The 14,202-nt window shown below is 39.5% G+C and overlaps 1 protein-coding gene across 1 annotated transcript in view; it reads left to right on the top strand.

The window, feature by feature from the left end:
- Window positions 1–9,499, top strand: part of LOC118805197 (MBT domain-containing protein 1-like) — a 29,841-nt gene extending 20,342 nt beyond the window's left edge. The window contains exons 15-17 of the mRNA XM_036565832.1: window positions 2,164–2,235; window positions 5,226–5,408; window positions 8,696–9,499. Coding sequence (XP_036421725.1) covers window positions 2,164–2,235; window positions 5,226–5,408; window positions 8,696–8,802 — 362 coding nt within the window. The 3' untranslated portion in view covers window positions 8,803–9,499. The remainder of the gene's footprint in view (window positions 1–2,163; window positions 2,236–5,225; window positions 5,409–8,695) is intronic.
- The last annotated feature ends 4,703 nt before the right edge of the window (window positions 9,500–14,202 follow it).

The following is a 14,202-nucleotide window of genomic DNA, read 5'->3' on the forward strand; positions in this document are numbered from 1 at the left end:
CCGTCTAAAGACTACCACACACCGGCTAAAGGCTACTGCACGCCGTCTTAAGACTACCACACACCGTCTAAAGACTACCACACACCGGCTAAAGGCTACTGCAAACCATCTGAAGACTACCACACACTGTAAAGACTACCGCACATTGTCTAAAGACTACTGCACACTGGCTAAAGACTACCACACACTGGCTAAAGACTACCACACACCGACTAAAGACTGACACATCCCGTCTAAAGGCTACTGCACACAATCTAAAGACTACTGTACACTGTCTAACGACTACCACACACAAACTAAAGGCTACTGTCCACCATCTAAAGACTACCACAGCCAGCTAAAGGCTACTGCACACCGTCTAAAGACTACCACAGTCATCTGAAGCCTACCACACCTTGTCTACAGGCTATCACACACCTTCTAAAGACTACCACAGCCAGCTAAAGGCTACTGCACACCGTCTAAAGACTATCACAGCCGACTAAAGGGCACCGCTCACAGGCTACCACATGCACTGCTGCATCAGGCTTGGTATCAGATAGTTTCATGTTCACGTTTCTGTTTATCTTAAAGACTTTAGTCTGGGGGTCTTTCTCTGTGTGAGTTTAAAGCCACATGTAGTCTACTATGGATTGGTGGTCTGGGTTTAATATTATACAGACAAAATGCTGAGTGGGGCGTTTTTTAAGGCTGTGCACTGACGTTTCTTCTCCTGGTGCGTCCGGCTTGCAGCAGCCTGTAGCCTTAAAAGTTTGAACTCCCCTTTACAAATTGTGTTGATTAAGTTACACATGACGTTGTGTAAATAAGTGAACACGTCCTCTACAGAGACACACTTCTGCACATTTTAATACACAAATACAGTTTATTTACTGAATTTAACATACTGAGAAAAATAAAACATAAAATATGGCTTATGCAAAAGTTGTGGCACATCTCAGATTTTATTATTTTCCAATGTGTTAAACTCAGCAAACAAATACAAATTGTGTGTTTGGATTCTGAGACTGTCAGACTCACTGTTATCTATAAAGATGGACTACAGTACATTAGCACAGCTAAACGCAGTAGCAGCTTCAAACCTGAGTGTTTTCTGTACTTTTGTCCATCTTTATAGATAATAAGTGTAACGTTGGGGGCGAAGAGGCTGGATGCAAGTGCGAGTTGATTTTATTTAAATGAGATTCAACAAAGTCAAGAAACTCAGTGGCAGAGATTTGTGGAACAGATAAATCCATGATGACACAAAGCAAAGGAAAACAGAACTAAACCAGAAACAAAACCTAAGACCAGTGAAAACAGCTGTGTCCCAGTTCAGGGACTGCATTTGAAGGCCAGCGGCGCGACTTTTTTGAAGCTCCTTCATATGCAGCCGAGAAACGTGTCCTTCGTTTCCATGGCAACGGAGGATCCAACGGGCGGATCCTTCGCCAGCCAACATATCCTGAGGTTCACTGCGTGCCGGCAAGGATTCGAGAACATGGTGGCGTCAGCAGAGAAGCGAACGGCTTTAAAGGACACGCCTTCATAGACCACGTCCTTCCAAGGATCCAGCCCCTGAATTGGGACACACTGATAGACAATGCAAGACAAAGGGACTGAACAAACAGAGGGGTATAAATACGCTGAGGGGGAACAAGAAACACCTGAGACCAATAAGAAGGCGGGGCTAAGACTACATGCAGGTGGAGCAGGCGACAGGGGGCAGGACCAGGGAGGAGACAGACCAAAACAACAACAAAGGCACATGGCAGACATACAGAAACACACGGCACTGGGAAACCAAGAAAACAAAGAAAACAAAGGCAAAGACAGAGACAGAGAGAGACCAGGACAGAGAGTGATGTGACATGTTAATGTGATGCTCTGAATATCTTTGTTTACATCTCAGCAACTGAATATGCAGAAATGTTAAAAGTTTGGTGGCATTCCCCTTCAATGGGTGACTTTTCCTTTTTGTTTGTTCTAAATTACATTTTGTATTGTTTCTTTTTTTTAACTATTGCTTCAAAATCCAGCAGCGATCGTCTCTCATTAGATTCCGTGTGACATCTGCCTGTTTGGAATAAGGATGATTAATTAGCTGTAGTCTCCTCGTTAAAGGGTGTTTAAAGTGTGTGCAGCAGGTTTAGTGCTCTGATTATCACTGTGTTGATTTTCCAGCATCGCGGGATCTTTCTGCAGGCGTACCGAAGCAGAGGAAGAAGTCCCAGCAGTATAAAGGGCAAAAGAAAAGTAGGTCACATTTCCCACTCTGTCAGCACCTGCTCCGTCACCTCATCACCCTCGTTACCTCTCAGCGTCTAACGAGCGGCTTTAACAGGAGCGTTCATCATCAGACGGGACTCTGGAGTCTATTACAGTACAGTGTGACAGCAATGCTGCTTTAATCGTTTTATTAGCCAAAGCATGACTGTATATTTCATCACCCACAGTTTGATTGGTAAAACTTTAAAAACTTTAAAAACGAATGTTAAACGAATAATGAATGAGGTGCAGAATTTACATGGCAGTTGTGACTTCATTCATATAGTCATGTGCAAATCCTAAAATTAAGATTATTAATTCTTAATTCTTAATAATTACAACATCAGGCTCCCAAATCCTTTTATTGGTTCACACTTAGCAAAAAAGGTTCTATATACTACCAAGAAAGGGTTCTTTGGCTTGTAACAATAGTCAACAATTTTCAAAAATGTTCTATCTAGAAGCATCTACAGCACATTCTCCCTCAATCTGAATAACCATTTCACCAAGCAAAGAACCCTTTAATCATGCCAAGTGTTCTTTGAGCATTCATGATTCTATATAGAACCATTTTCTGGACTAAAGAACCCTTGAAGAACCATCTTTTTAAGAATGTACCCTGGGAATCCCTGATTAATGGCTTTTCCAGTGTTGTTCAAGAAAGAAAACGGTTCTATATAGAACACTCAAAGAACCCTTTGCATGCTTAAATGGTTCTTTACATGGTGAAGTGGTTCTTCAGATTGATGGAGAATGTGTTGTATGTGGTTATATATAGCACCAAAAAAGGGTTCTTCTGTTGTTATCATGTCAAATGTCTAACAATAGCAGAACCATATATAGAACCATTTTCCAAAAAAAGGTTCTATATAGAGCCATTTTACCATGCAGAGAACCGTTTAAGCATGCAGATGATTCGATGAGTGTTCATAAGTCTATATAGAACCATTTTCTTTACTAAAGAACCCTGGAAGAACCATCTTTTTAAGTGTGTAGGGCTGTTCAGTTCCAGAAAATCCTGATTCCATTGAGTTGTTTCCCGTTTTCCACTATTCTTTGTGAATGGTTGACCAATAATGTCGCTAAAGCTTGGCCGAAAATACGTTTCATGATCTACGTGCCAAAATCAAACACACATCTTTGCTTTATTTATATATATTATTTAATAACAAAATGTCAGTGTTATTTTAGTGCACAGCGTATTCTATCTGCCTTCCTCCTGTATTCGACTAAATTTAGTCTATAAACTGGAAAATCTCCCTCTAGAGACTCAGCAGCACTGCTGGAGGAGGAGAGTCAGCATGTTTACAGCAAACAGTTTATATTCATTTTTGCTGGAGAATCTTCTGGTTTAAAGACTAAGCCCCAGTCCCATTTCTTATTTTTACCCCTACCCCTTGTTTTCGAGAGTCACCCTAACCCCTTGGAACTGAGTTACAGGGTAGTGGTTGAATCTTCCTCTGAAATGGGACCCTCAAATACAAAGAGCATCACTTCATTAACAGCTACCAGCGCTGCTCTGTAGGCGACCCTGCCAGTCTGCAGTGACAGCAGAGGAGGGTAAAGTTCAGCTCCTCACTGCTGGGCTTTAGTTACATTTAGGGAATCATATGATCTTCAAAGAGGGGGGCAATTATTTATTATTGCCCACCCCTAATTCTTCAGTGATCTGAAGCTGAAGTCAGATATTCACCAGATTTTCGTTCAAATTTTCCCGTCCCACCTTAAATGGAGCAGCAGTTCTGATGCCTGAGGTGCCAGAATGCAACCATTTAAGGTGGAATGGAAAATTTAGCTACCGAGTTGTCAGCATCACTTGATTTTTAATGCTTGTTATGAAGAAAAGGACCAAAATACACTGAAACAACATTAAACTGAGATAATATGATGGTTATTATAATTTTTAACAGAGAAAATTCTCACATCTGTGTGTTTCTTTGGTCTCTTGTTCTCCATCTTGCCAGTTTTTCTTTTTTTCTCATAACTGTCTGTTTGGAGTCTCTGAAAAACCTCCGTTTGGAGGGTCATGTAGCCCCAACACTTCACCCTACCCCTCTATCTCAACAAGAATCGGGACACCCTACCCCTAGACGAGAACACACAAAACTAGCCTGGCTATCTAGATTCCTCCCCTTCAGTTTGGCTCCTTTTCTGTAACTGAAAGGGTGAAAATTCATCTCTGGTGTTCATTTTGTGCTGATTTGAGATGATTTTGTTCGGTAAGAGTTACAATAATGCTTTTTTTTTTCAAGTTAAGGCTTTGTTGTCATTTCAGCTCTATGCAAGTATACAGTGAAACAAAGCAACATTCCTCCAGGACCAACACAGGAACACAAGTGCAAGACAATACAATAAACACAGTGGTTTGGTTGTGTTTATTAGCCTGTAGCTCAGTCACTAGCAGTCTGGATTGGGTGACACCACAGGGATTCCCAGTGGTTGTATTGATGTATTTACAAAATGCATGCTTGGTATTAACGAGAGAACATTTTAATGAAAGAAAAAGTTATGAAATTATGAACTTTGTCAAACTGATGATTAACTGGATTAGATAATTAATCATCTAAATAACAGTATTTTTCCTAGCAATAGTAAATTACAGTACATTATTTATCAATTTAACTTGGGATTATATTGTACAATATGGTTTACATTTTATAAGTTATCAGTTTAGTTTATTTGATTTAGATTTTTAGGGGTAATACACATAATAAACATTTCTGTAAATGTACTAGTTTAGCACTGCACACATATTGCATGACAACACAAATAACATATTAAACTGTAGTTTTAGGCCGGAATGCCACTTTAAACACATAGAAAACTTCATACTTTTATATTTATATATATATAAATATAAAATATATATTTTTTATATATTAAAAAATCTACAAATAAACTTTCAGCCACTTGTTACCCACTTCCCCCTCCATGTAACAGTGAATTCATATATTAACCGAGCTGCTGTGAAATTTCAGAAAGGAAGATTGCGATTGGTAAGCGGCCGGTGAACCTGTGTGGGGCGGGGCTTCCTCGGAGGAACCTGTGTGGAGATGAGAACATGACTCCGCCCCATTACCCATCAGCCCCCTCACCATCATCTGCTCCTGCCAACGCTCCTCTCGACTCGGCCGACAGAGACTCGACAAACCACACGCCAGGTGACCCTCAGCATACGGCCTACAGCGGTGGTCTCCAACTCTGGTCCAGGAGATCTGCCTTCCTGCAGAGTCCAGCTCCAACCACAATCTGCCACACCTGCTCCATCTAATCAGCCTCTTGCCAGATCCCTGATTGGCTGGATCAGAGGTATTAGAGTTCAGTACGGGGGCGGAGCAGCTTATTGGATACAGGTTGGAGCTAAACTCTGCAAGAAGGTCGATCTCCAGGACCAGGGATGACCAGACAGTGGTCTGCAGTTTGAAGAGTTGAGTTCAGCAGATTAACCCTTAAAAGCCTGAGCAAACCTAAATCTGTATTTTCAGTATAAGTAGGTTAATCTTCCTCTTCAGCCATCAGTACACATATAATCAGAACGCACTATGAATGATGTTCCATTGGCTAATAAATGGCCAGTGTATTCCTTCTAATTCTCCACTTTTGGGAGCTGGGTGGTCCTAATCTTGAGCAGTGCTTACATAAGCAGTCCCCTCACCAATCACAAGGCTGGTGTGGTTTGCACTACCCACACAGCTTTAACTGAACTATGTTACTTCTTTAGTCTCTCTGTGTTTGAGTTACAAAGAGAAAGCTAACCACCAAGCGAAAGCTAAACCACCATGCACCAGAGTTAGTAAGTTAGCTCCTCTGTCTGTCTGTCTGTCTGTTGTCTGTCTGTCTGTTGTCTGTCCGTTATTTAAGAAAACATCTAATTAAAAGTATATTTATAAAAGTTAGAGTAAGAAATAACAGTGTACTATAAACATAATAAATCTTCTAAATATGATTGTAGTTTTTCTAACAGTAAGGCAAGTTTATTTGTACACCACCCTTCATATGCAGTGGCAATTCAAAGAGCCTTACACAAACAGAAAAGTTCCTGAGATCCACTGCCTCTGGAAGGCTTTTGTAAAGATCGTTACAGACGTAATAAGAGTAATCACAATTATACTCGAGTCATTTCCAGCACTCTAAGTGAGGAAAAGGGCCAAAGTTACCGCTTTTACCACTGACCAGCAGACATAACTGAACACAATCTTACTTCAAAGTGACACCAACCTTTAAACTGCTAATCAGTCCTTGGGATAGCTGAGCTAGCAAACTTTTTTAAAAACTCCAGATAAAGCTTAGGAGAACATGTTAAAAGATGTAGATGTAAAAAATTTAAATTTAGAAGCTAAAGCTAACAGAAATTGAAATATAAAATAAAATAAAATGAAATAAAATAGAATAAAGGATTAAAAGAAACTAAAATAGTGCTAAGATATAGTGCCCACAATAATGCACACAATAAACATTTCTGTAAGTGTGTTAGTTTAGTTTAGTTTTCACTTATAGTCCCCGTCAGGTACAAAAGGACCAAAGCACTCATGAAGTTACAGAAAACATTGATAGTACAGACAGCAATGCAGGACATGTAAAATAAAGTATGATGACCGCTGTTAAAATGTTTAACATGCTATAATGACATTTTTGCTTGTTTTTTAGCCTGAAAAAGTGGCAAATGTAGTGCATTCTCTAATATGTATAGACAGACGCCCTATTTGAGCTGGATTAGTATTACCTGGGGGGCATGCTGTGATTTGAGTGATTACCTCTGTGAGCTCTGTGGTTTTAATCCAGTACAAATCTGCCATTCCTGTAGGTTTTACTGTCTGCTCAGTAATAATTCCAGAGTGAAATACCTCCTATAATAAACTCAGATCACCTCAGTAACAGCAGTCCTGCATGAATCCACATCTCTGTAATATCATAAACTCAGCTAATAGAAAACAGATGAGGCTGAAGTTGCTTCCTATTCACCAGATTCTTGTTTGAATTTTCCCGTTCCACCTTAAATGGTGCAGCAGTTACGGTAATGAAATGAAAATGCGAACAAGAAGCTGGCGAGAAAGAAGCCGACTTGAGCTCTATAGAAAACTTTCCTTTTGTGTGACCTGAAGACAAAGAGATCAGCTAAAATGGACCTCGATTTGACCCAATTCCTCAAGTTCATGGCAAACTACTGAAATTCACAACATTTTTGGTGATGGCCAAATTACAAGGAGAAGGAAAATTAAATATCTCGAAAGCTCCTCTTCCAAGGCAGTGTGTTTTCTGTCTTGGAGGTATTTGGTAAGTTAAATGAACCCACTTTATTAGCCTAATGCTAGTTTACTTAAGCAATAGAACACAGAGGGAGTTTGTTATCGCCAAATAACATCATGGCTGTGATTTGGTCACCATAGATCATCCCAGCCTTGATCTTATTGGCGATAGCAGTTAAATAAATACAGTAATAAATTAATAAACTGGGCCGTGAACGCGGCGTTTAATATGTTTTAATGTTCGCAGTTCCTTCACCAAATTATAGTTCCTTAACGAGCAGCTTGTTGCTACATCAGAGTAACGAGCTCCGCCCACTCGCTGCACAGTCTGCTGTAAGCCTCACCTTTTGAAGTACAGACTGAGCCATAAAACTGCCTCAATATCAAGTTCAGCTCAGTTTTGTCAGTTTTTGCCAGATCAGTATTAATGTTGTTTTGTTCCAGCCAGTCTGTAAAGCATCTTACAGCCCATTTAGTTTGGCGAATGGTGTTGGGTTCATTTCTGGCTGATTCCAGGTTGTTTAGCTGTTCTTCTGTCTCAGCTGCCAACTGAAAAGCTGCTCAGTGGTGATGACAGTTTGGGAATTTAATGTCGTCTCATCTTCAGAGTCTGACCAAATCGACTGTCGGTCAAATGTGATCTTAAAAGTGTCCATTTTCTGTTTGTGGCAAAGTGAGAAGTAAAAACGTTCAAATGTCTTGAGCGTCTCCTACAGCTGTCACAGTCATTGCTTAGCAACGGCGTCTCAGCGGATTGATAGTGTTTGTGAAAAACCTGTGATGTTATAGTGAAATAACAGCACAGTTAGAACGCTTCTCAACCAATCAGCTTGTGTGGCCAAAACTAACTGTTGTATAATTTCCAGGTAGTCACACAGCGCGTTGTTACTGATCAGAAGTTTGGCTCCTGTCGCATAATGTTGACATAAACGTCCACGCAGTGATGTTTCAATCTGGGCTATTTGGGATAATTTGGGGAAATTACAGAGATCCTTTATCCTCTATGAATAAGTCAAATCACACACTTGTTACATTACCGGACCTCCTCTGGTAAAACTAATCCAGCTCAAATAGGGTTACATTCAGTTTTATGTTTAATAAAATAAAGATTATCAATAAGAAAAGTGATTTGATGTTTTCTGAGCTGTAGCACAAATAAATGTAATATGAGTGTCAGTAATGACCTGTGCTCCGTCCTGCAGTCGCTGCTCTTCAGCTGAAGGATGAAGCCGCTAAAGCCGACGATTTCAGCTTCCGACAGAGTTCTTCAAACAGCACGGACGGATTCTTCGTCAAACAGGAACCGTGAGCCTGAATAAACTTTACACAGCTCATCAGCAGAAAAACAAGCCACACATCAGTGTCTCGTATCGGCTCTGTGGCTGCTGACCTGCTTCACCCTCAGCGGTCCGTTTAATCATGACTTATTTTGGTTAAACCATTAAGGCCCTTATCTGAAGCTCTGAGCACAAATCTGAAGAAATTACTCAAATCCATCAAACCAAGCAGCTAAACAGTGAGTTTTCATCACTCAATAAATCATTACATTCAGCATTGGGTCACAGGACTACTGATTATTAACAATACGATAGAAATTTCAGATCTGATTGAGAATAAAAGTAGAAGAGCTAGATGTAATGGGAAAAATAATTCTTTGGATTGTGTTAGATGTTCGTCCAAGACAAAACTACACCAAATTTCATCACTATAGACCAACCAGAACACGTCCTGTGGCATTTTCCCTTATCATACAAGATGTTGGACACAAATAGGTTCTGACGTAAAACCATAACTAATGTTAACGTATTTTAAAGTATTTGTTAAGTTGTCAGTTTTCACCCAGGACTTTTATACATTCACTGTAAATGCAAATGTTACTGTTTTAAACACTCTTTTAGTGCATCACAGTGTTTGGTTGAGCATAACTCAGTGTGTGAGGTGTAAACAGAGTGATTCAGAGTGGTTTGGTGTGAAATGGTTCAGATGTCTTTACAGTGGTGGTGATGGGAACCAGGGGTCGCCATGACTACAACACAGATATAGACATTTTATTTACTATCCAGAACCACCAGTGAACCTACACGAGTCATCTGAGTTTATATGGAATGTTGATGATGGAAAATAGTGGAAAATCTGAAATAATAAGTTTTCTTTGGGGACTATTTTGCCTCACAGCGCCCTGCATGCATCCCTCCACCATGAATGGAGTTTAAGTTCTCTAAACTATCATAAAACAGTGTCTCAGTCATCAGACAGTGAATTCATAACCATTTCATGTAGGAACTTTCTGTGAGGGAGCTTTTAGAGGTGGACGTCTAGTTCCTATCACCACCACTGTGAACAGTTCTGACTCTGTAAGTTTATCTAGAACTGATCGTTTCACACCCACCACTCTGAACCACTCTGATAACATCTTAACCATTTAAGTATGCAGAAATTTCAAAAAGTGGGTGGAATTTCCTTTTAAAGAAGAGAGCCTTATTTGATGTTACAGCCAAGTTTTCCACAGTTTCTTCTATATCACACTGAACTGGACACTGTGATGTATTTACTAATTCACTCTGACAGTATTAGTTGTTTGTACACAGGTGTGAAGCAGGTAACTCCGTCAGTGCTGAGCCAGGTGTGTTTATCCCTCTATCATAACCTTTCAGTCAGTAACAACATCTGTTAACAGCTGGAGAAAACCTGCAGTGAAGCAGACCGTTATAAGACGAGCTGACTTATTATTTACGGGTAAAGAGCAACAATCTAGAGTTTTGATTTTTGTTCCACAAAATGATTAAAAGAGATTTTATCTGCCAAGGATCTTCTCTGTAGCTTCAAAGATGAAGTTCTGTTTTTGCATCAGATGTTTCTTCTGGAGGAGCAGAGAGAAAACATCAAAATATGTCATTATTCACTGCAAAAACGGCATCTTGTGGAGTGATATGATCTCAGATTTACTGAATATATCATCAATTGCTCATTATGAGATTGGGTAAGAATATTATGAGGTTATTCAACTTATTTCTAGTCATTTTTACTTCTTCTGTGTTGGTTTGGTTAATTATGCTTGTTTTAAACTTTATTCCTCAGAAAAAACAAAGTTATCTGCATTATTTCTTAAAAATTATCTTGTAATGGAAAACGACACTGTCACTGGACTCTAACTCCACTGGCGTCTACTTTTACTTGTTTGAACAAATAATGCTTAAAACAAGCAAAGTTAGCAGCAGTTTAGCCCCGCCCATTCCACCTACATCAGTTTAGCCCCACCCATTCAGCCTATAGCCGTTTAGCCCCACCCATTCAGCCTACACCACTTTAGCCCCGCCCTTTCAAACTACAGCGGTTTAGCTCCACCCATTCAGGCTACAGCAGTTTAGCCCCACCCATTCCACCTACATCAGTTTAGCCCCACCCATTGAGCCTACATCAGTTTAGCCCCACCATTCAGCCTACATCACTTTAGCCCCACCCATTCAGGCTACAGCAGTTTAGCCCCACCCATTCAGCTACAGCAGTTTAGCCCCACCATTCAGCTACAGCAGTTTAGCCCCACCATTCAGCTACAGCAGTTTAGCCCCACCATTCAGCTACAGCAGTTTAGCCCCACCATTCAGCTACAGCAGTTTAGCCCCACCATTCAGCTACAGCAGTTTAGCCCCACCCATTCAGGCTACAGCAGTTTAGCCCCACCATTCAGCCTGTAGAAGTGAACGTCACTAAACAGCAATAAAAAAACAAGTAAAAATGTCTTGAAATAATATGAATAATCTTATCCTTATAATAGTCTCATAATGTGAAATATTAGATATATTGACTTTATTTAAAATGACTTCACTCGCTAAGATTGTCTTTTTGCAGTGTTGCATTTTCATTTGAGTAAATATAAATACAACAAAAATAAAATATAAATAAAATATAAATATTAGTAAAAAAGTTTGGGTATCTCTGGTCAAATTAATGTTGTTTTTGATTTTCTAAGTGGAAATAACGTCATCTACAGAGAACACAGTTAAATATAATATAGGATGTGTAACTTGTTTACACTCAGAAAATCAACAACGTGGAGTTTGACCAGGGGTGCACAAACTTTAGCATATGATTGTATGTAAAGGTCTATGTGTGCAGCGTCCAGCACATAATCCCCCAGATTACAGTCAAATCTGTAGCTAAACTGAACATTAAACACTGAGTTAAGAATGAAAGTCAGTCTAATGTTTATTGTTTTATAGTTTTATATTCAGAGATGAATTATATGCCATTCAGAATATTATTTAAACTGCATTTGGCTACAAAACTCTTTATATCAGAGAAGATATTATTCAAATGCAGGTGCTGCCATTAAACCTTTTTCTCTTGGAAGATCATCTATAAACATTAGCATATTCAAATATCTGTCTGCAGCTGTATAACAGATTTACATAGACATAGAGTTTTATTTCAGAGCTGAAATCATATTTATACAGTAAAGAGGTACAGTACTGTGCGGAGGTCAGAGACCACTCCTCGTTTAAACAATTTCCAGTCAAAAAGGACATAAAGTGCAATTATTTTTTTTTAGCGTCAGGATCAAAAGAATAAAACATATTATTAATTATTTTAAAATATTCAGTGAGTCACTCTTTCCCTTTAATCCAGCTTCCATTCTTTTCAGGAGACTCACTTTCAGTTCCTCAAAGAATCTGCAGACACACCTCCAAAGTTCAGTCTTAGAAGCTGGTTGATCATTTTCTGAAATAATCAAACCCATTCAGTGGTGTTGAGGTCTGGACTCTGGGGTGGTCAGTCCATTGTTCAGCTTCTTCGTCCTGATCTCAGCAGTGAGCTTGGGGTCGTTATCTCTCTGTAGAATGAGGTTCTTCAGTCAGACGTTTTCAGGAGCTGCATGATGTATTAATATGAGTTTGTACTCATCGGCGTTCGTAACGCCTTCAATCAGAGACTCACCACCAGCTCCAGATGTTGTCCTGCATCTCCAAACCTGCTCTGATCCTCCGTCTCGCTCCACTGACGGTTCAGAGTCTTTCAGTGATTCAGCGGTGAACACACTGCCTTCTGTTACTGCCGGACATCTCAGCAGTCCAGAAAACCTCCCTCCACTGCTCAGATGTCCAGTGTTGAGGTTCTAGAGCAAATGTTCTTCTGTCCTTCTCTCAGTAAGGTTCTTCTTGATCAGCTACACATCCTTTCAGACCCACAGCGCTGAGTCGTCTTCTCACAGTGGAAGGATGGACAGAAACACCTGTGGATGTTTTCAGATCTGAAGCAGCTTGATTTTCTCCTCTCTCTCAGAGATGAAAGCTTTCAGTGCTGTTTATCTGATGGGGGCAGTTTTGGGGTCGACCAGGTCTTCCAGGTGGTTGTTAGGAGCCCCATTTTCTCTGTAGCTCTAAACTCCAGTTTTGGAAACTCCTGTTTTTAACCTGTTTCCCATTGATTTTCTCCTTCCTTATGCAAATGGATTACTATATTTCGAAGGACAAATACAAACAAATATCTTCTGAAAAACTAGTGGCTGCGTTGACTGGATTAAGTGAATATAGGGGGGGTCTCTGACTTTTGCACAGTACTGTACATGAACACTCACCTTTCTGCATGAACACTCAGGAAGAACTGTGCTCGTGGCTGGTTTGTTGGCTGTTGTTGGATAAAGAAAGTGAGTTTAGATGTGAATCTGTGTTCGGTGTTCAGACTGAATCTGTAATGGCGTCAAATGTAAAAGTTAGTAGTTTCACCTGTTTTGTCCTTTACAGTGTATATTTACAGATTTAACCGTTTTCTTCTGTACTGTCCTGAACGTCTGTCACTCGTTTGGCCATTAACGTACTCCAGTTATTAGACTAACATAGATTACACACTGTTATAAAATTTATAATAATAATAATAATAATAATAATCAGAGATGCACAGTGATATAGGAATCCTATCAATATTCACAGATATTCGCTTAGGAAATAAATATGGTATTTGGACAGATGTTTATATGCGTCTGGTATTTCAGACAGATGTGTGATTATGTGTTTATTGAACTCCAGAAGAACAGAATGTTTAGGAAAACATAGTATGTTTTATAGTGTAAACATGTGTCAGTATCAGTAGATACATTCCTATATCAACGCATCCCTAATAATAGTTCATTATTTTCATTTTCATTATTATTATTATTATTATTATTATTATTAAACACCCCATTTAGCAATAAGATCTTAAAACATTAAGGTTTTACCCAGCAGTGATTTTGGCCAGTGTAATATTGCCTGTATGTTTAACATGTGTTCCTGTGAACTGGTTGTTTTTACTCTGAATGTGAATCCTCTTCATGCGTATCTTCGTTATTTCTGAAGTTTTTAATCAAAAAAAAATATTTGTTAACAAATCCTTTACACCGTTTCTGTTTCTGTCTGTGCTCAAGAGACCAAAAGAAGGAGGAATTCTGTAAAACGTAGTTATGGCTCGACTGTTTTCAGGCAAACGCCTGCGATCTAGAATTGTACTTCTGTTTCAGAAACATATCTAAAAAAAAAGGCGAAAGTTCAGCAAAAGATCAAATTCCCTCATTTTTCTTTCTCATTCGCTCATTTTCCCCTCTTACCCTGAATGTAGTCGCTCAGCAAAGACATGTTTGGTGTCTGAAGTTTGCTTCTTCAGTTTTAGCACTGGAGCTACGAGGCTAATGGAGGCTAACACACAATGGGAGCTTGTACCCCACAGATTAGCGTGT

The sequence above is a fragment of the Colossoma macropomum genome, unplaced genomic scaffold, assembly GCF_904425465.1.
Source record: "Colossoma macropomum unplaced genomic scaffold, Colossoma_macropomum, whole genome shotgun sequence".
Lineage (NCBI taxonomy): Eukaryota > Metazoa > Chordata > Actinopteri > Characiformes > Serrasalmidae > Colossoma > Colossoma macropomum.